Source organism: Cucurbita pepo, chromosome LG18 (assembly GCF_002806865.2).
Source record: "Cucurbita pepo subsp. pepo cultivar mu-cu-16 chromosome LG18, ASM280686v2, whole genome shotgun sequence".
NCBI lineage: Eukaryota > Viridiplantae > Streptophyta > Magnoliopsida > Cucurbitales > Cucurbitaceae > Cucurbita > Cucurbita pepo.
The window spans coordinates 989,412-1,012,987 of NC_036655.1; the positions used below are offsets into that span (position 1 = coordinate 989,412).

General features: G+C 39.2%; 2 protein-coding genes and 2 non-coding genes across 5 annotated transcripts; all 4 read left to right on the forward strand.

The window, feature by feature from the left end:
- Positions 1-992: 992 nt before the first annotated feature.
- Positions 993-1,064, forward strand: TRNAQ-UUG. Its single transcript has one exon. It is a non-coding gene; the product is annotated as a tRNA-Gln (tRNA).
- A 5,490-nt stretch (positions 1,065-6,554) lies between these two features.
- Positions 6,555-6,626, forward strand: TRNAQ-UUG. Its single transcript has one exon. It is a non-coding gene; the product is annotated as a tRNA-Gln (tRNA).
- A 3,340-nt stretch (positions 6,627-9,966) lies between these two features.
- LOC111779972 lies at positions 9,967-12,003 on the forward strand. The gene is made up of 3 exons (XM_023660196.1): positions 9,967-10,146; positions 10,285-10,375; positions 11,666-12,003. The coding sequence occupies exons 1-3, from the start codon at positions 10,077-10,079 to the stop codon at positions 11,799-11,801; spliced, it is 297 nt and encodes a 98-aa protein (XP_023515964.1). The 5' UTR covers positions 9,967-10,076; the 3' UTR covers positions 11,802-12,003.
- A 1,297-nt stretch (positions 12,004-13,300) lies between these two features.
- On the forward strand, positions 13,301-17,132 carry LOC111779968 (SOSS complex subunit B homolog). 2 transcript variants are annotated; one of them, XM_023660191.1, is made up of 2 exons: positions 13,301-13,605; positions 16,463-17,132. In XM_023660191.1, exon 2 carries the CDS (start codon positions 16,467-16,469, stop codon positions 16,884-16,886), a length of 420 nt encoding a protein of 139 aa, XP_023515959.1. In that variant the 5' UTR covers positions 13,301-13,605; positions 16,463-16,466; the 3' UTR covers positions 16,887-17,132. The 2 variants fall into 2 exon arrangements, 1 of the variants encoding a protein (XP_023515959.1); XR_002812770.1 differs by lacking the exon at positions 13,301-13,605 and adding an exon at positions 15,684-16,073 and having other exon boundaries at positions 16,463-16,906.
- The last annotated feature ends 6,444 nt before the right edge of the window (positions 17,133-23,576 follow it).

Here is a 23,576-nt window from a genome sequence, read left to right on the forward strand (position 1 = left end):
GAACCAGGTTGTTGACATCTTCACGAAAAGTGTTTCTCGACCTCTCTTTGAATTTTTCATATTCAAGCTTCACGTTCGTTCAAATCCGACGCCCAACTTGCAGGGGCGTGTTAAGGATATTTAGTACTAAATTATAGTTTACCATATATATCATATTTGATATTTTATTATAGACAAATATCTAGATACTTGTCTTCTTATCATAGGTATCTTTTTATACACTGTACTTTCCATTTATTACTGTTTCCATATTCTTGTAATTTATTTGATTATAAATAGAGAATTTCACAAACTTGTGGTGGTTTAACCAAATAGAGAATTTCACAAACTTGTGATGGTTTAACCAAACATTCTCATAGTATCACAGCCCCTTCGGTTTAGCAACCCTGATCCTTCCTACTCATCTTCTTCTCTACCACCCCTACTGGCTTTGACACTGTAGGGGCAGTCTCCATGGCTGCCACATGCGGAGCCGATTGATTACTCTTCGGCTCCACCCTTTTGACCTCCAAATCACCCTTCGTCATACTCTGTACATACAACATCACCTTCTCCAACACAATCGGTTTTCCCTTAGCCAACATAGCGTCTCTCATTTTCTTTCCAATCAACCCTTCATCCTTCACATAACCCTAATCTTAGGATCCTCATCAGCGTTCTTTTCGAAAATATACAGAATCTCGATAAGCCCATCAATCTTCTGCAGAGATTATCTTTTTGAGCTCATTGGCATAAAACATGAATAACGTACAAAAATTCAAGTGAACAATTGGTTCTATGGTGTAGTAATTAGCACTTTACACTTTGAATCTAGTGACTTGGGTTTAACTCCCGGTACGACCTTCCTCTATGGTATAGTGGTTTGCACTCTGAGTACGTGCATTTGACTCTCGTACCTCTCTTATTATCTCATCCTTACTTCAACATTAATTATCGAACATGTCTCAATTGACATAAAATGTGTTACTAGACAAAAATTTTGATGAACAGTTGGTTCTATGGTGTAGTGGTTAGCACTCTGGACTTTGAATCCAGTGACCTGGGTTCAACTTCCAGTAGGACCTCTTTTCTTTTATTAAATTACAATTTTAGTCCGTTTAAGAAATTTGTATTGAGCGGTAGACTATGTCGGGATGGATTGAGGCAATGGCTGAGCTACCGTATAGGTTGGTATTTGGTAAAGTTTGCCACCTACTACTTGAACGGTTAGACATGGCTGAGCTACCGTATAGGTTGGTATTTGGTAAAGTTTGCCACCTACTACTTGAACGGTTAGACGTACTGGACTTTAAAGAAGTTAAATTTTTATTATGAAGTAGATGAACAATTAAGACTCTTACGACCGAATATGTTAAAGGAATTGAGACTTTTCTCTTATTGAAAAATCATTGTCTTCTTCAAGATTGATCTGAGATTTGGATATCACATTGAAAAGAAGAAATCCGTGTAACATTTATGAACTTGAAGAACATGGTGTTCAAAGATTTCCTTGACACGTTCTTAATAGTCTTCATCGACGATATACTGGTGTACTCTAGAACCAATGAAGAGCATGAATTACACTTGAGAAGAGTATTGTCGATGTTGAGAACGCATAAACTCTACGCAAAGTTCTCCGAGTGTGAATTTTGGTTAGAGAAAATGATCTTTTTGGTTCACGTCTGGCCTTGACCTACCTCAGCTACAAAAGTTAGAAGCTTTCTTGGACTAGTAGGATATTTTCGAAGATTCATTCAAGACTTCTCCAAGATCGTTGCAGCCCTCACTCGAGTACAAAAAGAAAAGGGGAAGCCCTTCACGTGGAACGAGGTCTAAGAGTAGAGAGTATTAGGGCAAATGGGTAACGACACTTATGCTCAATGTGCCGAATGGTTCAGGAAATGTTGTGGTCTATAATGACAGGCAAGGAGCTAAATTGTGTTCTAATGCAAAATGACAAAATGATAACTTATGCCTCGAGACAATCGAAGGAATTGAAGGAATATGAGTGTTGTTACCCCACTCATGACTTAAAATCCTGAAGTACATATTCATGCCAAAGGAACTTAATATGAGATAGAGATGATGAAACAAAAGTTGGTCTAGATGATAAACGTGACAACGCAAAAGATTAGGCTAAGGACTCAGACTACATAAAACCGGCAAAAGATTGCATCCGAGATTGCATCTTGTGGTAGATTGCATCCGAGTCTTCAATCAAGTTTTGATCAAGTTCGATTGTGGAGTGACTCAATTTAGAACAAGGTTCAAAATCTTACTTCTGTATATTTGATGTTAAGAGGTAATCTAACTCTAGCCTTATCACTTAGTTGATCTGAATTTAGTAGAAGGAGGTGTTAATTTATTTGATTCAAAGGTTCTTGCTTCAACAAAAGCTTGGATGGTTGGCCTAAGGATTAAGATTGTCTTAGCTTGGTATCAGAGACAGTTTGCATGTGTGTGACCAAATTTAGAATTGATTTTATCTTTCATTTTTTTCTATTGTTTATCTTTTCTTTAAATCTGTCCATTTATTTTCTNTTTCTTCATAACTCAAATCTTCGTTGAGTTGGAGGGGTTCGTAGTCTATTACGTGGATAGGGTCCGTCATATATTTCCTCAGCATCGACACGTGAAATACATCGTGTACTCCTAAGAGAGAGGGAGGTAGGGCTAACTTTTATGCTATGGGACCAATTCGCTCGAGAATCTCAAAAGGTCCGATGAACCTGTGACTCAACTTGCCCTTACGTTCGAACCTCAAGACACCTTTCATACGTGCTACCTTTAGAAATACTAGGTCCCCTATCTCGAACACTAAGTTCTTATGCCTTACATCGGTGTAGCTTTTCTGTCTACTTTGAGTAATACGTATCCTCGCTCAAATTTTCTGGACAACCTCATTGGTGACTTGAACTAGCTCAGTTCCTACTAACTTTCTCTCACCTACCTCGTGCCAACATAGCGGGGACCTGCATAGTTTCCCATACAGGGCCTCAAATAGTGTCATCCCAATAGTGGCTTGGAAGCTATTATTATACAAGAATTCCATCAAGTGAAGCTTGGAATCTCAACTTCCCTTAAAGTCTAGTAGGCAAGCATGTAGCATATCCTCTAAAATTTGGTTTAGGCGCTCCGTTTGACCATCTGTTTCAAGGTGGAAAGTTGTACTAAAGTCGAGGTGAGTATGTAGTGCTTTTCGAAGTCCGTGCCAAACCACTGATGTAAAGCGTGGGTCTCGATCCAACACTATCGATACTGGGACTCCGTGTAGCCTTACTATTTCCTTAACATACATTTGAGCTCAGTTGTCAACTACATATGTTGCTTTTCCTGGTAGGAAGTGTGCCGGTTTGGTCAACCTGTTGACAATTACCCAGATCACTGTATACTCACCTCGACTCTGGTATACTTAGGGGTTGTAACATCCCCGCCATCTTTTGTTTGGGAGCTTTTATTTGTTAACACCCTAAGCACTTAGTACCTCCTGGATGCATGGAAAATGGCGAGTTGTGTGCCTCTGTTAATATCTCTTTCCTTAACTCCTTTATTATTAGGACACATTGACAACCTTGATACAATAATCCTTCATCTAAGAATTTCGAGAATTCGTCCACTGAACCCTCTGCAAGTTGGCTTAGGATTTTCTGTCGGTTAGGGTCCTCTTGTTGGGAGTCAATAATTCTCTGCCTAAGTGTAGGTTGTATTGTGAATCGGGCTAGCTATGCTATAACTCCCTCGGTCACTACAACTATGTTGGCTCGCTTGATATCTTTTTGTACCCTTACATCCCTCGTAACAAGGGCCGACGAGTGGACCGTCTTTCTACTTAGGGCATCAGCGACCATATTTGCTTTTCTAGGGTGGTATTGGATATCTACGTTGTAATCCTTCGCCAATTCTAATCACATTCTTTGCCTCATGCTTAACTCTTTTTGGGTGTAAAAATATTTTGAACTCTTGTGGTCGATGAAATTTGGGTTCTCTCCTTATAGGTAGTGTCGCCAAATTTTTAGTGCGAACACTACGGCAGCCGATTCTAGGTCGTAGGTAGGGTAGTTCTTTTCATATTCTTTTAGTCGACGTGACGTGTATACCTTGTCGTGTTGTATCAACACGCATCCAAGTTCTTTCTTAGACGCATCACTATAGATCACGTACCCTTTTGAACTCTCGAGTACCGTGAGTACTGGGCAGTTACCAATCTTTGTTTTAGGTCCTAGAAGCTTGCCTCACAAGCATCATTCCATGTAAATAGTACCCTTTTTCTCATTACTTGTGTTAAAGGCGAGACTATCCTAGCAAAGTTCTGCACGAATCTTCGATAGTATCTCGCCAATTCTAGGAAACTTCGTACTTTTGTTACTGTAGTTGGGTGTTCCCACTTTGTGACCACTTCGACCTTGGTGGGATTTATGGATATTCCGTCCTTTGACACCACGTGTTCTAAGAATGAGACTTGTCGTAACCAAAGTTCACACTTGGAGAACTTGGCGTACAACTTATTCTCTCTCAAAATGGCTAGGACTTTTCGGAGGTGTCCTTGGTGTTCTATGTCCGTCTTCGAGTACACTAGGATGTTGTCAATGAATACGATTACAAACGTATCTAGATAGTCCTTGAATACTCGGTTCATTTATTCTATAAACACATCTGGGGCATTGATGAGGCTAAACAACATCACTACAAACTCGTAGTGACCGTACCTTGTCCTAAATGCTGTCTTTGGTACGTTATTTTCTTGAATCTTGATTTGGTGGTAATCGGACTAAAGGTCTTTCTTAGAAAATATTGTTGCCTCTCTAAGTTGATCAAATAGGTCTGCTATTCTACGAAGAGGGTATTTGTTCTTTATGGTTCTCTTATTTAACTATCTCTAATTGATGCACAAACGCATCTATCTATCTTTCTTTTTTATAAACAACACTGGCGCACCCCAAGAAAAACCTTTGTCCGGTAGGTCTTGTAATTGCACCTTTAGTTCTTTTAACTCCGCTGGCGCCATACAGTAAGGTGCTTTGAAAATATGCCCAGTTCCCAGTTCGAGTTCAATAGCGAAGTCGACCCCTCAAGAAAGAGGTATTCTAGGTAGGTCTTCCGGAAATACGTCCGGAAACTCATTTACTACTAGTACGTTTTCTAGGGTCTTTTCCTTTCCTTTGACATCTACGAAAAATATTAATATAGCTCAACCGCCTTGTTGGACTAATCTCTTTGCTTTCATCATCGAGACTACTTTTGAATTAGTTCTCGTACTTGTACCTTTAAATTTAAAGCTAGGTCTCGCCGATAATGAGAATACTAATTATTAGTTGGTTAAAAAAACTAAAAAACTTAAATTTAATATTGTTTATAATATATTTATTAATGAACGAAAATTAAATTAAAATTTCACTATTATATCACTAATAAGTATATCTTATTAATATAATTTGATTTTAAGTTTACATAATTTTCTTGAAATAATTTATTTGAGTATAATTATTAAGTTTTATTACCAAATAAACTTAAAAACGTAAATATAAAATTATTTTTTTAATAATTGTTTTTTAAAAATTATTTTTTAATATATTTTTTAAAAATACGAGAGGTACATCTAGTGTAGTGGTATCAGAGTACTCTCCCACGATATTGACCGGGGGTTGATTCCTTGTATGTGCATTTTTTGGAATTTTTCTTTTTGTTAATTACTTTAAGGTTATTTTTTTAATATTTTTTTTTTTAAAATACAAGCGGTGCATCTAGTGTAGTGGTATTATAGTACCCTCCCACAGTATTGATCGGGGTTTGATTCCTCGGATGTGCATTTTTTGGATTTTTCTTTTGTTAATTACTTTAAAAGTTATTTTTTAATAATTGTTTCTTAAAAATTATTTTTTAATATATATATATATATATATATATATATATATTTTTTTTTTTTTTTTAAAATAAGAGGGGCACATCTAATGTAGTGATATTATAGTACCCTCCCACGGTACTGACCGTGGTTCGATGGGTCTGATACCCAATTGTTGTAGTAGAAGCGGAAGCAAGATTGATCGCACTCACGCATCCACAAACATAAATTAAACAAAGAGACACCAAAATTTACGTGATTCGGAGACAATCATTTATATAAGCAATAGAACCAAAATAAATGAGAATATGAACCATAAAAAATAACGATTAAGTGAGAAAGCCCACAAGGCCACAAGGGTCGGTTTCCTAAAACTTCGTTACATTGCTCTACCAATTGACATAAAACATGACTAACATACAAAAATTAGAATGAACAATCGGTTCTATGGTGTAGTGGTTAGCACTCTAGACTTTGAATCCAGTGACCTAAGTTCAACTCTTGGATGTTGGACCAATGGGTTTGACTAGTTTTAAAAGTTAGAGCATGACTCAACCGAGTGGTTCTTTGGCTCAGGCTCAGGTTTGTACTCTTGATTTTGAGTACATGCATTCGACTCGACTTACCTGTCTTATTGTCTTATCCTTACTTTAACCTTAAAAGTTAATATTAATTTGTCGAGCATGTCTCAAATGACATAAAACGTGTTACTAGACAAAAATTCAAAGCAACAATTGGTTCTATGGTGTAGTGGTTAGCACTCTGGACTTTGAATCCAGCGACCTGGGTTCGACTCCCGGTAGGACCTTTTCTCTTTTTTATTTAATCTCTTTTTTCTTTGAAATACTAAGTAAAACAAATAAAATATTAAAATCGAAAATACCCTATAGTAACTTGAAGTCCAAGAAATGAAATATCACTTATTTTAAGAAGTAATGTGACCTCACTAATTGGGTCAGAGAATGCAAACACATGCAAGAAATGATTAGAGACCTATCCTTAAAATCATTATAGGGGGTGGCCTCTTGTAACGGCCCAGATCCACCACAGCCTAGAAGAGACCTATCCTTAAAATCATTGTAGGGGTGGCCTCCTGTAACGGCCCAGAAGAGACCTATCCTTAAAATCATTGTAGGGGGTGGCCTCCTGTAACGGCCCAGATCCACCACAGCCGAGAAGAGACCTATCCTTAAAATCATTGTAGGGGTGGCCTCCTGTAACGACCCAGATCCACCACGGCCCAGAAGAGACATATCCTTAAAATCATTGTAGGGGTGGCCTCCTGTAACGGCCCAGATCCAACGCTAGCAGATATTGTCCTCTTTGAGCTTTCCCTTTCGGGCTTCCCCTCAAGACTTTAAAGCGCGTCTACTAGGGGAAGGTTTCCACACCCTTATAAATGGTGGATTGTTCTCCTCCCCAACCAATGTGGGACATCACAATCCACCCCCCTTCGGGGCCCAGCGTCCTCGTTGGCACTCTTTCCTTCCTCCAATCGATGTGGGACCACCCCCAAATCCACTCTCCTTTGGGGCCAACGTTTTTATTGGCACACCGCCTCTTGTCTACCCCCCTTCGGGGAACAGCGAGAAGGCTGGCACATCGTTCGATGTCTTGCTCTAATACCATTTGTAACGGCCCAAATCCACCGCTAGCAGATATTGTCCTCTTTGGGCTTTCCCTTTCGGGCTTCCCCTCAAGGCTTTAAAACGCGTCTCGTAGGGGAAGGTTTTCAGACCCTTATAAATGGTGGTTTGTTCTCCTCCCCAACCAATGTGGAACATCACGACACGAGGCGGTGTGCCAGTAAGGACGCTGGCCCCAAAGGGGGGTGGATTTGGGGGCAGTCCCACATCGATTGGAGGAAGGAAAGAGTGCCAGCGAGGACGCTGGGCCCCGAAGGGGGGTGGATTGTGATGTCCCACATTGGTTGGGGAGGAGAACAATCCACCATTTATAAGGGTGTGNAGTTTTAAAGTCTTGAGGGGAAGCTCGAAAGGGAAAAGCCCAAAGAGAATAATATCTGCTAGGGGTGGATCTGGGCCGTTACACCTCTAGTCCGGACAAAATTGGATATGTAGTACTTTCCTACACACGACCAACACATGCGAGCGTGGGTCCCCAGGCGGTTCGCACTCTCCCTAGACCCATCATAGTCGAGCTAGCTATCCGTAGCAATGTCCGGAGGTTAGCAGACCCCTGAGTGTCATGTGAAGCATGATCATCACCATCATAGCATAACGTTCGTACTCATCATCATAAATGGGGAAGTACTTGGTGTTTATGTACACACAAAATGCATGAAATTTCCATAGTTTTCATCTTTAACTCATCTTTATGACACAACCATATACACCACTCATACATTAACGGTTTTCATCTAAAGCTAAGTAAGGATATTCCATTCAAACTATTAATTTGTGGAGTCTGTCTCAATTGACATAAAATATGACTAACATACAAAAATTCAAACGAACAAATGGTTATATGGTACAGTGGTTAGCACTTTCGACTTTGAATTCAATGATCTGGGTCTGACTTTCGATAGGACCCTCTCTCTTTATTACATCCTTACATTGATCTATCAATTGACATAAACCGTGATGAAAATACAAATATTCAAATGAATGACTGGTTCTATGGTGTAGTGGTTAGCACTCTAGACTCTGAATCTAGTGACCTAGGGCCAAGCGTCCTCGCTAGCACTCTTTCTCTTCTCCAATCGATGTGGGACCCCTGCCAAATCCACCCCCCTTTGGGCCTAGTGTCGGTACTGGCACACCGTCTCGTGTCTACTCCCCTTCGGGGAACAACCTCCTCGCTGGCACAAATCCACCCCCCTTTGGGGCCCAACGTCCTTATTGGCACACCTTCTCGTGTCTACTCCCCTTCGCGGAACAACCTCCTCGCTGGCACAAATCCACCCCCCTTTGGGGCCCAACGTCCTTATTGGCACACCTTCTCGTGTCTACTCCCCTTCGCGGAACAACCTCCTCGCTGGCACAAATCCACCCCCCTTTGGGGCCCAACATCCTTATTGGCACACCTTCTCGTGTCTACTCCCCTTCGCGGAACAACCTCCTCGCTAGCACAAATCCACCCCCCTTTGGGGCCTAGCGTCCGTACTGGCACACCTTCTCGTGTCTACTCCCATTCGGGGAACAACCTCCTCGCTGGCACAAATCCACCCCCCTTTGGGGCCCAGCGTCCGTACTGGCACATAGTCCGATGTCTGGCTCTAATACCATTTGTAACGGCCCAAGTCCACTGCTAGCGGCTATTGTCCTCTTTGGGCTGTCCCTTTCGGCCTTCCTCTCAAGGCTTTAAAACGCCTGGGGGAAGGTTTCCACACCCTTATAAATAATGTTTTGTTTTCCTCCTCAACCAATGTGGGACATCACATAAAACGACATAAATCCAAAACATTAGATTTTAATCAATCACTCAAGAATTTGTAACCATACGACAATAAATGAAATTCCGTATAAATAAAGGTTGATTTTTTTTAATGAGGCATTAATAAACTTTACTTAAGATTAAATTTAAACACAAACTAACCATAGAGATTAATTTTAATATTTGAAGGTAAGGCATCTCAAAATCTAACCTAATTGCTCGGGTTGAAACATTTCTGTGAGATCCCACACTGATTGGAGAGGGGAACGAGTACCAGCGAGAACACTGGCCCCGAAGGGGTGGATTATGAGATCCCACATCAGTTGAAGAGGAGAACAAATCATTCTTTATAAGGGTGTGAAAATTTCTCCCTAGTAGACACGTTTTAAAGTCGTGAGGGCTGACGACTAGGTAACGAGCCAAAGCGAATATCTACTAGCGGTGAGCTTGAGCTGTTACAATTCCTTAATCCAACCCTTTTTAACCCAAATAACTCTACACATTTTTGGGTTCAGTTGGTTTCCAGTATTCAAATCATTTATTTAAATTTTTATTTTTAATAAAAGTAAAATGATTTATTTATTTTTAAATATTTAATTAAAAATTATTCAATGGGTTTATTATGCTGACTAGGATCAATTTTTTTTTTTTTTAAATTTAAAAATAAATAATTTAATTAGTTTAAAAAATTAAATAATTTCGTATCTTTATTCTTAGAGCCTACGTGGCTTTGCCCACCGATTTTCACGACTTTCCTTCCTTTCTCTTATAAACAATTAGCCATTCCCCCAATACCGAAACCTCCGTTCTTCATCTCTTCTCTTCCTTTTCCTTCGCCGATCGATCTCTGTTCCCGTTCCCCATGGCTGAATCCAAGGGCAAACTCGAATCTCTCAGGGAGTGGGTTTCCGAACACAAGCTTCGCACCGTCGGTAAGTTCAACTCATCAATCCTCTCCTCTATTTCATTTTCCTGATTTCCGATTGATTGATTATGTTTAATCTTCTCATTACTGGAAGTTTCGTTTTCGAGTTATAATTGATTTGTTGTTGTTGTTGTTTGGGGTGAAGGATCTCTGTGGCTTAGCGGGATCGCGGGTTCTATTGCGTATAATTGGTCTCAACCTAATATGAAGACTAGCGTGAAGATCATCCATGCTAGGTGAGTTTCTAATTTTTTTTTTATGTTTTTCGATTAATCCTGGATTTGGAGTTCTCCTAGTGCTGATTATTTATGGAGTTTTGATTCTGGAATGAATTAGTGAATGATCCTTTTTGGTTGAAAGTCTGTAAATATCATCCCTCTTTTGGGATCTTGACGAGTCATGAAATCTTGAGGATGTTCTGTAGCTATCCAGAGAAAGCAAAGATTGTTGTCTCCTTAATTTTGTTTGAAGTAGAACAATTTTGGTTTCTCTTTAACAAACAGCTGATTGATCGTGTTTGTTCTTAAATTTTTGTTCTAGAATTTTGAAAATTATAATTGGAAACAACATTCAGGAGGCACTCAATCCATTTTTCCCTCCTTATTCCTTGTCCTATGATTGTGTTCTTTGTTTTACTGATGAGCACCAAACACGCTTAGCTTCTGCCTTAGGTGCTTTTGTGGCCTTGTACTGTTCATGACCTCTAATTGGAGTTGTAACTACTCATACCATCAGCTTATATTAGAGGGCCTTTATGTAACCACTCAAGGATGCCTTGTCCCTTTGACCCTTGTGCTGTTCGGGCTCGTTCGGTGCCTTTTTGGATGAAAGCTGTGGCTTGGTTCTCATAAAAAGTTATTGAGAACACCTTGAACATTTCCATTAAACTTTATAAGGTCATGTCTAATGATTGAAAATGCGACACGATTTCAATGTAGCTCTTCTAGTTATTTCATATCGATGTCTATTACATCCATATTTCCTCCTTTATGATCAGGATTAAACATGGAATTTAGTGGAAGTTTGACAATTACCATTGAGATTTCGAACATAGACTCGACAAAATTGAAAGTCAATAAAAGTTCATGAAGGATCGAATATTAGGGATCAAAATTGAAAGCCAAATTCATTTAGGATCCTGCATATCCACTCGTTTTCCTATTGAAAGATCAGCCTTTTGTCTCTGTGTTTTCGCATCGAGAATTCTTTGTAGACGAAGAGATGTCAAAGGGGCTGCTTACTTCCCAAATAGATCCTCCTACATCTGTATATAAACGCTAGTTTATCAAGAATATGCAAGAAAAGCACTTCGGATTGTTGATTCATTCCGCAATATTTTTCATTCTATGTTTTTTCTCGGGTTCATTCGTAAAGTTGGTTAAATCGGATCTCTTTGTTTAGGGGCAGATGTATGGAAGTTTTTCTATAACAGAACATTTTAAATGGCTTACATTGGCTTTCTTTTCCATGTTTTTTCTGTATGAGTTTCAATTCTGATGTGTTAGGTTCTTCAAAATCACTCTCAGGTTACACGCACAGGCTTTGACCTTAGCTGCTCTTGCGGGCGCTGCGGTCGTCGAATATTATGAACACAAATCTGGAGCGAAGGCGGAGCGATATGCCAAGTTCCTTCCCGTTGATAACTACTCACACAAGGACTGAGTTTTTGTTGTTTTGCTCTTTCTATACTGGAGGGTAATAAAGTAGTTTCATTCTGAGGCTTAGAATTCTTACTTCTCCATTCTTTTTTAATATCATTATAGGGGGCGTTGTTCTGCCCAATTCATGTATAAGCAATTTGTTTGTAAACATGGAAGTGAATGTTTTTTGTATTATGAATGAAATATTGGTTGGTTCGTGAGGAGACCTGTTCCATTTTGTCTCGCTTGTGAGACCTCACATCGGTTGGAGAGGAGAACGAAACATATTTTATAAGAGTGTGGAAACCTCTCCCTATTAGACACGTTTTAAAAATTTTGAATTTTGAGGGAAAGCTGAAAAGGGAAAGTCCAAAGAGGACAATATCTGCTAGTGGTGAGATTGGACGGTTATAAATGGTATCAGAGCTAGACACTGGCGATGTGCTAGCAAGGAGGAAGAGTCTTGAAGGGGAGTGGACACGAGGTGGTATGCCAACAATGACGCTGGCCCCAAAAGGGGTGGATTGGGAGGTCCCACATCGATTGAAGAAGGAAACGAGCGTACACTGGGCCTCAAAGGGGGTAGATTGTGAAATCTCACATCGATTGGGGAGGAGAATGAAACATTCTTTTATGAGGGTGTGGAAACCTATCTCGAGCATACGCATTAAGGAAGCTCGAAAGGGAAACGAGGACACGAGAGCCCCAAAAGGGGTGGAGAGTCTTGAAGGGGGTGGACTCGAGGTGGTGTGCCAACAATGACGCTGGCACCAAAAGGGGTGGAAGGTTCCACATCGATTGGAGAAGGAAACGAGTGCCCAGCGAGAATATTGAGTCTCAAAGGGGGTGGATTGGGAGATCTCACATTGATTGGAGGGGAGAATGAAGCATTCTTGTATAAGGGTGTGGAAACCTATCTCTAGCATACGTGTTGAGGAAGCTCGAAAGGGAAACAAGGACACGAGAGCCCCAATGACGCTGGCCCCAAAAGGGGTGGAGAGTCTTGAAGGGGAGTGGACACGAGGTGGTGTGCCAACAATGATGTAGGACTCCAAAAAGGGTGGATTGGGAGGTCCCACATCGATTGAAGAAGGAAACGAGCACCAGTTGGACCCCATAGGGGGTGAATTGTAAGACCTCACATCGATTGGAGAGGAGAATGAAGCATTTTTTACAAGGGTGTAGAAACATCTCTCTAGCATACGCGTTTTAAAAAACTTTGAGGAATCTCAATAGGGAAACGCTAAATAAGACAATATCTGCTCGTGGTGGGGGCTTGAGCTGTTACATTGGTTCTTTCCTTTCACTCGAAGTTGAGTGAGGCATTGTCGTTCTTATTCCGTGGACCAAAATTGGGCAAAGGAAAATACATCGACTAGAACGGAATGAAATTCAAAATATAATAAATAAAATGACGTTTTTAACTTACAAGGTTTAAAAAAATGTATCCATAACACGAGGTCGTGTTTTAAAAAGTCAAACGACGATGTCCAATGTATTCGTGTGACAAGAATTAAAAAAAAAGTCAAATGGAAATAATGTTGGATAATATTGTTTTGGACTTGAAGAACACAATTCACTTTTGATAATTGGATTTCAAACGCGGCATCGGCGCCATCTCGTTTGTTAGCAGATTGACGATTTTGGCTGTGACCCACACTGAACTCGGATCAAACACAAAATTACAAGACCCCAGACCTTCTCCTCGCTTTAATCACGATTCCTTTTCGGCCCTAACCTCTGAATTTATTCTCACTCGTTTCAGATGGATCGAGAAAATTTAAGGACGATCCAAGAACTTCAACTTGATCAGGATTGTTCGTAAGGTAAGTGACTTGATTCTTTGAATTTCTTAATGGTACGTAGAAATTATAATGAAAAAATGAGTTCAGTTTGTTTGTAATGTTTTTATAGAGATTGCGCAAACCTTTCATGAAAAGTAGTGATTCGAAATGTTCAATTTCTCTGAGAACAGACTGAAATCTCCATTTAATCGAGAAGGATGTTGATATGGTTGAATATTTGGATTAAAATTGTANAGACGAAGAGATGTCAAAGGGGCTGCTTACTTCCCAAATAGATCCTCCTACATCTGTATATAAACGCTAGTTTATCAAGAATATGCAAGAAAAGCACTTCGGATTGTTGATTCATTCCGCAATATTTTTCATTCTATGTTTTTTCTCGGGTTCATTCGTAAAGTTGGTTAAATCGGATCTCTTTGTTTAGGGGCAGATGTATGGAAGTTTTTCTATAACAGAACATTTTAAATGGCTTACATTGGCTTTCTTTTCCATGTTTTTTCTGTATGAGTTTCAATTCTGATGTGTTAGGTTCTTCAAAATCACTCTCAGGTTACACGCACAGGCTTTGACCTTAGCTGCTCTTGCGGGCGCTGCGGTCGTCGAATATTATGAACACAAATCTGGAGCGAAGGCGGAGCGATATGCCAAGTTCCTTCCCGTTGATAACTACTCACACAAGGACTGAGTTTTTGTTGTTTTGCTCTTTCTATACTGGAGGGTAATAAAGTAGTTTCATTCTGAGGCTTAGAATTCTTACTTCTCCATTCTTTTTTAATATCATTATAGGGGGCGTTGTTCTGCCCAATTCATGTATAAGCAATTTGTTTGTAAACATGGAAGTGAATGTTTTTTGTATTATGAATGAAATATTGGTTGGTTCGTGAGGAGACCTGTTCCATTTTGTCTCGCTTGTGAGACCTCACATCGGTTGGAGAGGAGAACGAAACATATTTTATAAGAGTGTGGAAACCTCTCCCTATTAGACACGTTTTAAAAATTTTGAATTTTGAGGGAAAGCTGAAAAGGGAAAGTCCAAAGAGGACAATATCTGCTAGTGGTGAGATTGGACGGTTATAAATGGTATCAGAGCTAGACACTGGCGATGTGCTAGCAAGGAGGAAGAGTCTTGAAGGGGAGTGGACACGAGGTGGTATGCCAACAATGACGCTGGCCCCAAAAGGGGTGGATTGGGAGGTCCCACATCGATTGAAGAAGGAAACGAGCGTACACTGGGCCTCAAAGGGGGTAGATTGTGAAATCTCACATCGATTGGGGAGGAGAATGAAACATTCTTTTATGAGGGTGTGGAAACCTATCTCGAGCATACGCATTAAGGAAGCTCGAAAGGGAAACGAGGACACGAGAGCCCCAAAAGGGGTGGAGAGTCTTGAAGGGGGTGGACTCGAGGTGGTGTGCCAACAATGACGCTGGCACCAAAAGGGGTGGAAGGTTCCACATCGATTGGAGAAGGAAACGAGTGCCCAGCGAGAATATTGAGTCTCAAAGGGGGTGGATTGGGAGATCTCACATTGATTGGAGGGGAGAATGAAGCATTCTTGTATAAGGGTGTGGAAACCTATCTCTAGCATACGTGTTGAGGAAGCTCGAAAGGGAAACAAGGACACGAGAGCCCCAATGACGCTGGCCCCAAAAGGGGTGGAGAGTCTTGAAGGGGAGTGGACACGAGGTGGTGTGCCAACAATGATGTAGGACTCCAAAAAGGGTGGATTGGGAGGTCCCACATCGATTGAAGAAGGAAACGAGCACCAGTTGGACCCCATAGGGGGTGAATTGTAAGACCTCACATCGATTGGAGAGGAGAATGAAGCATTTTTTACAAGGGTGTAGAAACATCTCTCTAGCATACGCGTTTTAAAAAACTTTGAGGAATCTCAATAGGGAAACGCTAAATAAGACAATATCTGCTCGTGGTGGGGGCTTGAGCTGTTACATTGGTTCTTTCCTTTCACTCGAAGTTGAGTGAGGCATTGTCGTTCTTATTCCGTGGACCAAAATTGGGCAAAGGAAAATACATCGACTAGAACGGAATGAAATTCAAAATATAATAAATAAAATGACGTTTTTAACTTACAAGGTTTAAAAAAATGTATCCATAACACGAGGTCGTGTTTTAAAAAGTCAAACGACGATGTCCAATGTATTCGTGTGACAAGAATTAAAAAAAAAGTCAAATGGAAATAATGTTGGATAATATTGTTTTGGACTTGAAGAACACAATTCACTTTTGATAATTGGATTTCAAACGCGGCATCGGCGCCATCTCGTTTGTTAGCAGATTGACGATTTTGGCTGTGACCCACACTGAACTCGGATCAAACACAAAATTACAAGACCCCAGACCTTCTCCTCGCTTTAATCACGATTCCTTTTCGGCCCTAACCTCTGAATTTATTCTCACTCGTTTCAGATGGATCGAGAAAATTTAAGGACGATCCAAGAACTTCAACTTGATCAGGATTGTTCGTAAGGTAAGTGACTTGATTCTTTGAATTTCTTAATGGTACGTAGAAATTATAATGAAAAAATGAGTTCAGTTTGTTTGTAATGTTTTTATAGAGATTGCGCAAACCTTTCATGAAAAGTAGTGATTCGAAATGTTCAATTTCTCTGAGAACAGACTGAAATCTCCATTTAATCGAGAAGGATGTTGATATGGTTGAATATTTGGATTAAAATTGTAAGGATCTTGATTGTTGTTGTCCATTTTGTCTGGAAAAATGGCGCTGCGCCCGCTACCTGTTTGTGAAAATGCCTGAGTGAAGTTATGAACATTTGATGTATGTTTGCTTTAGTTTTAGACTGTATTTTACATAATCATTAACTTAATTGCATCACTAAGTTCAGTTTTAAAAAGCAGATAAATGATGATATCTCTCAAGGACTTGGTGCCAGCAGCCCAGAACAATGTAAACACACAATTCATAGTATTAGACAAGGGCATGACAACAATAGAAGGACAAAACAAGACATGCCAATCACTGGTGGCAGACGAAACAGCAGCGGTTCACTTCCAGCTATGGGGAGAAGAGTGTGACGTCGTCGAGCCAAGCGACATCCTACGCTTGACGAATGGGATATTTTCCTACAGCCGAAACAATAATCTGGTACTGAGGGCAGGGAAGAGAGGGAAGGTAGAGAAGGTGGGAGAGTTTAACATGGTGTTTGTAGAGACACCGAATATGAGCGAGATCCATTGGGTTCCCGACACGACTAACTCGAAAAAGTACGTGAAGGAATCTGTTCTATCACCATATTCTCGCATCTTTCCGCCAATCCGTTGATTTGAGTGAATGTGTTATTCAAGTAATGCAAGAAAAGGTCAAGAAAATAGTAGATTTTGAAGATGCAATGGACACTATGCTACACAAACATTATGGTCATTGTTGCATCTAACTTAGTTTTGCCTCTTTTACTTTTGCTTTGGAAAGCATTTGAGGAAGAGAACATATAGAACAACATGATCTAAGTAAGCTTTCATTGGTATGAAGTTGAATCTTGTACTCCATGGTCTTTGTAACGGCCCGAAACTACCGCTAGCAGATATTGTCCTCTTTGGGTTTTCCCTTTCAAGCTTTTCCTCAAAATTTTTAAAATGCATTTAGCAGGGAGAGGTTTCCACCCCTTATGAAGAATGTTTCGTTTCCTTTTCCAACCGATGTGAGTTTTTACAGTTTTGGTCATGTTTCTTAAAGGAAAGCACAAATGCACATACGTGACTTTATATAGCCAGCTATTTAAATAAGTCTTAAAGTACATAAAAGAAAAAATACCATAAAACATCAAAACTCTAAATTATGATTCGTACAAAATTTGTAACTAAAAATAAATGAAACTTCATTCTTCTTTAACGTGACATGAATTGCAACATTTTGTGATCATTTGAATAACATTTTTTTCATGTCTTTTTCAAAGTTTATATTGCATGATTGATGTCATGATTCATATCACCTTGGATTCGATCCTCTGAAAGTTGGTACTTCATTCATATCACCTTGGATTTAATCCTCTGAAGGTTGGTACTTTTCGAACCCTTTCCTAGGCTTTATAGAGTTGTTGCCTCCAAATTATGTTTAGTGAGATAATGATGAATACATGTTCTAAAGCTTACGTGTGTTGTAGCTCGAGTGCTCATGCTTGCACACCCACACGAGTGTCCTTATTNCGACGAACGAATGGATCGGATCGAATTGGAAAATGGAAAGATTTGTACAAGTTATACCTTTCGTCACCACTTTGTGGAAAATCGTTAGGTATGAATATGTTAGATACCTGTGACTCGATTGGTGAAATAGTATCTCTCTCCAAAAAAGCATGTTTTTTTTTACCGCCGCACAAAGAAAATATTTTGTTGCGAATGAACAAGATATTGAGGAATTGTCCATACGTAAAATCATAATTATTGATACGGGCCTTTTCCACATAATCCACATAAAAAGGGAATCTTTTGTTACAATAGAAGCAGAAGTGATGTGGATTATTCAAGAATCGAAGTCGAGTTGCTTTATAAAAAGAAGATATCAATGAACTTCTATGAAATGGTTTCACGGGATTTAGCCAATTGTCTTGATCGTGGGATATCATTGAGAAATAGGAATCCGTGTTATCAAAGGATTTCCTGCGATTATTTCTCGTATGGAATGAGTCAATCATCCACTTTGGTATCTTATTGAACAAAAATGGTGATATTGTTCCTCCATTGATCAAGAATTTCGATTTTTGGGAAGTATCATGATCATCCAATAAGAAGGGTTTCAATTTTTTCAAATGAACGATTTGAAGACCTATTGATTCTAACAACTGATTGCAGAGTTGATCATTCGGACCTTTCAATTCATAGATGTGGATCTCGGACCTATGAATGGGGATATTCCCGAAACTCACAAAGAAAAAAGGAAGTGAGTTAGACAAAAAGAGAAGAAACTTGGACAAAAAGAAACGAAGTGACTTAGACAAATCTTTTTTATCGATAACCTCAGACCAATCAATCGAATATTGATTAATACGTAATCGAGCGAACACTACTTGAAAATGAAAATGGCTCTTCTGCTCAGAAATGAAATGTTCCTGGAAATTCTTGCTCCCATTGGACCATTTGTATCTATATGCATTAGGATCCCGATTCATGGATCTCTCGGTTCGAGAAATCAAAATAAGAGGATCGAACCATTTCTTCTGACCCTTTTTCAAATTTGATAAATGTTGGTTGATCGTATATTTCATTATAGTTCTATGATTCAGAGTATCATTTCCTATTTGATCCCTTTGAATTCCATATTCGAAGTTGCGATCGGATCTATTCATTAAAAAGAATCGATTCAATACATTTCTTATGTACCCATAGGTGTTATATTGGATTTGAATCAGATTTCGGATCAATCTATATTGATTGACTGCCTCCATTATGTTGTTGCTAGCAAATACCACTATTTTTTGTTTTGGATCTTCCAAATCATTCCCGGGGGAGGTCCGGACCCATTTTTTTCTGATCCTTCGATAAAAAGATTCATTCTCTTCATAAAAAATAGGAGGTAGAACCAATAAATATTTCTTTTTCGATTCATCCCTGGAGTTGAATACCTCATTCAAGAATTGTTTTTGATCCAATCCGTAGGAATCAATAGAAAAGGCAAATCCCTTATGATACACCAGATCCGGCTCGGTTATTGATAGAGTGAATAGATCTGCCATTTCTTGAAATCTCTCTTCTGATTCAAAATCGTGGTGTAACGTGTATCCCCTCCTGTTCCGGTCATGGAATAGATGAAATAAATAAATAAATGGATTTTTGTTCAAGAATGAAATCTTATTGGAACTGTCCATATCCAGTTCATCCTTCGGAACCATATCACATCCCGGATCTGATGAAATAGGATGAATTGAGACGGTATTTTGTAAATACGTAATTATCTTGAATATATTAACTATTTCTTTATTTTCCGATCGCCTGGAAGGGACAAAAGAAACATCTTGTTCTTTCTTCAACAATTTCTGATCTCTAGTGAACCTCTCAATAGGATTCGAACCCATATGAAGTTCTGACCATCTGTCAGAGAAAAAAGAACGAATGGATCTTGTAGGATTCCCGAGAAATTCTTCGATTTCTTCCGGAAGCGGATGATTATTCATCTGCTTCTCACGTTCCGTGAATAGCCGGGACATTGAGGAATATCCAGAAAAGCATTTAGGGAATCGGTCTGATTCTATCTCTGTTCGTTCCGTTTGAAGAAAGGAAGGATCCCAAAGAATCGATCTTTCTTTTAGTTGTTGAATCTCTCTTTGATTGATCAATGTGTGATATTCCGAATCCTCATTACTAATGGAATCGAAATGATCTCTGGATTAATCACAAGATCCTATCCGTTGCTTGAACGAAACTAGATCTTGTGGAATCATATTGAATATTTGANCGAGTGTCCTTATTGAAGCGTTTCCTAGGCTTTCTAGAGTTTGTTGCCTCCAAATTATGTATAGTGAGCTAATAATGAATACATGTTCTGAAGCTTACGTGTGTTGTAGCTCGAGTGCTCATGCTTGCACACCCACATGAGTGTCCTTATTCAAAGCTTTCCTAGGCTTTATAGAGTTGTTGCCTCCAAAATATGTTTAGTGAGCTAACGATGAATACATGTTCTAAAGCTTACGTATGTTGTAGCTCGAGTGTTCATGCTTACACACCCACATCTCAACTATTGTCACAAAACAACTGATCGACCCTACTACATGTAGTTGTTAAAGTAACACAAAATATTAAATCCTAAATGAGTGGTTAGTGATAGTACCACAACTGTACATAATCATTCTATCCCACATTTGATGTATCACTAAATGATATATTATTTTATTCCTCGAGTACGTACAAAATTCTTAAATATTTCTTTTATGACAAGAAACAAATGAAAGTGGCAGTACTAAAGATCATCAAATCATAGCACAACTCGGATAAACTATGTCGTGATAGGAGTTCCCCAAATTCAATATAAAACAGCACATTTTATACCGCGAGGTGTAAAGGACGAGAAATGCCTTGCTTATGTATCATTGGGAAGTGCATTAACATAAATACGGTGGTAAGAAGAGGTAATAAAAAAGTGGGTAAACTATAAAAACGAGTCAAGGTAGATTGTCCCACTAGCACTTCCGCGTAATAACTCTACCAAAGGCGACCTTATTACTGGAATAGCTTCCGGTACACCTGTTACAATTTTGACTGCCCAATAACCAATTTGGTCCCGAGGTAAGGAATAACCAGTTACACCAAAGGATGCGGTCAATACAGCCAGAACCACACCTGTAACCCAAGTCAATTCACGAGGTTTTTTAAATCCACCAGTAAGATACACGCGAAATACGTGCAGGATCATCATTAAGACCATCATACTTGCCGACCATCTATGAACTGATCGGATTAACCAACCAAAGTTAGCTTCCGTCATTATATATTGAACAGAAGCAAAAGCCTCAGTAACGGTCGGACGATAGTAAAAAGTCATAGCAAACCCCGTAGCTACTTGTACTAAAAAACAAGTAAGCGTAATTCCTCCTAGACAATAAAATATGTTGACGTGAGGAGGAACGTATTTGCTAGTTATATCATCTGCAATCGCCTGAATTTCAAGACGTTCTTCGAACCAATCATACACTTTATTGAGATAGGGAAACCAAGGGGACCCCCCTCTGAGAACCGTATATGAGAATTTCGTCTCGTACGGCTCAAACAGAAACACCCAAATACCGCTCGTAACGAATATGTGTACTAAAAAGTTTCAAACTTCTTAATGCTATGATTCAATTTTTTCTATGAAGATACGAAAGAATCAAAATCCGAAAAGTCTTCTTTGTAGTTATAATGCCCAAATATCAAGTCGGCTCATTCGTATTTATATTGATCATTAGGGGCCTCTTGAATCTTCTATTTACCTATTTTTTCTTTGATTTGTGTGTAATGCGACTTTACTCTTGTTTTCTTTATTATTGATAGGAATTCTCTTGTTAAGACCCTATGAATCAATTAAAACCTTAGATTCATCCTAGAACCACGATGATTCAAGAAAAAAACCTTTCCTTTCAAAAAAAGTTCCAAAATTCCCTGAGTAAGAACCCTTGGATTATCACTTATTCAATGCTTATTCAATGACTGAATATCATGAAAAAAAGACAAAGAAACGTTTATCCTTTAACCAAAATAAGTATAAACAAAAGAATAAAATTTTTTGAATTTCTCACTTCTAACTCTTTTTTCGGAGTCCGGCCACGAGGTCTGATAAGTATGAATCATAGTTCTAATATTTTTTATAATAGTTTGGAATCTATTTCATATATTCTGTGCTCCAGATACTAGCCTAGACTGAATATCCAAGGAGATAAAATCATCTTGATCAAGATGACCGACTTCTTCTCTGTCGTATCCATAGGATCAATTCTAACAAGTCACACACTCATATTCCGGAAATACAGAAAAAAAGAAATTCCACGATNGTCCGTACCTTGCTAAAAAACCGATCCTTGTTTACCAACCACTAACCAAATCCAATTCTCTCTCGATATGTTCCCCTTAGTTTAAGAGGGGAAGGGAAGGGAGGGGTGATCTGGTTCGATTGGAAAATCACTCGAGCCCGGTGCATCCTTTCTAAAAATAAGCAAGGATGACATCTATTTCTCACTGAATTTTTGTCCTTAAAAAGAGAAAACTGGTCGAGAACAGCACCCACATGATCCCTTAAGCATTGGTTCATCCAACCCTTGTATAATTCAAAATGCTAGAATTAATTGCTCAAAGTATTTTGCTTGCTGTGATGCTTTCTAATTAACGCGGTAGAACAACATTGTGGTCACCAAAAGATTAAAAAAAATCCAAAGAGTATGAAATTCTCTCCATTCTCTCCCCTCTACTGACCCAACCCCCAAAGCAACACTCATCCTACCTATACCTGAATGATCGACACTCTTATCCCTCCGACCACCGCCCACGACCACCTTTATCCAACTATCACCTCTTGACTTCACGATGACCTCCAAGACAGAAAATGCAATATAGAACGAAAGAACTTCACTACGGACTTCGACAAGGAGCAAAAAGGAAGGAAAAACAAGATTACAGACAAGAAGAGTACAGTGTTTCCCTCGAACGAATATTTGATTCAATGGCTGGCTAACAACATAGACGACCACACCTTCACTCCCTTGTCCCTTAAATGTTTCAGAAGAGCTGACTGTGAGAATGGGTTCCAATGGGTGCAGCAAATACAAACAAGAGAGAGAGTTTATTGAGAGTTCTAAGGTCTTGAATACGGGGAAAAACTCGAACTTCATAGTCCCTCAAGGTGAGAGTGGAGAAGGATGGAAAAGGTTTGTCAGACTGATAAACTGTTTCTTTTCAGAATGCTATGGCAAAACAAAAAAGTATCACAAGACATTTGCGGAGGCCTTGAAGAAGAATCTTATTGAATCAACTACAGACTTCAATGAGCCACAACCCAACAAAGACGAACAGAAAAGACTCAACTACCACAAATAGAAAAGGCCAGAGAACTTGCCACAAATTCCAATCAACTAAGAAGTCCGAAACATTAATTGGAACAAAACTGTGGTTATTACGAGAAGATGTAATGCTTTAACGATGAATGGGAGAGGCTCCAAGAAGCTCTCCAAACGTTCCTACCAATCCACTTCATAATAGAGCCATTTACTACGATCAGGCCCTTCTCAAATGCTCTGGCTCGGATTTTGCAAGACTTCTCAACATGAACAGAGGATGAACTAATACAGGCCCTTATACGAATAAATTTGAAATCTGGGACCCTTTTCTACTAGGAAAGTGAATGTGGTTCCATGTTACAGTGGTTGGTTGGAATTTGGAACATTTATTGCAAGTGGATACTTACAATAAGTTAGGTGAAGTGTGTGGAGACTTCATTAAATACTCGAACAAATGCTTGTGCTTGGTTTATATTATACAAGTGGTAATTGAAGTT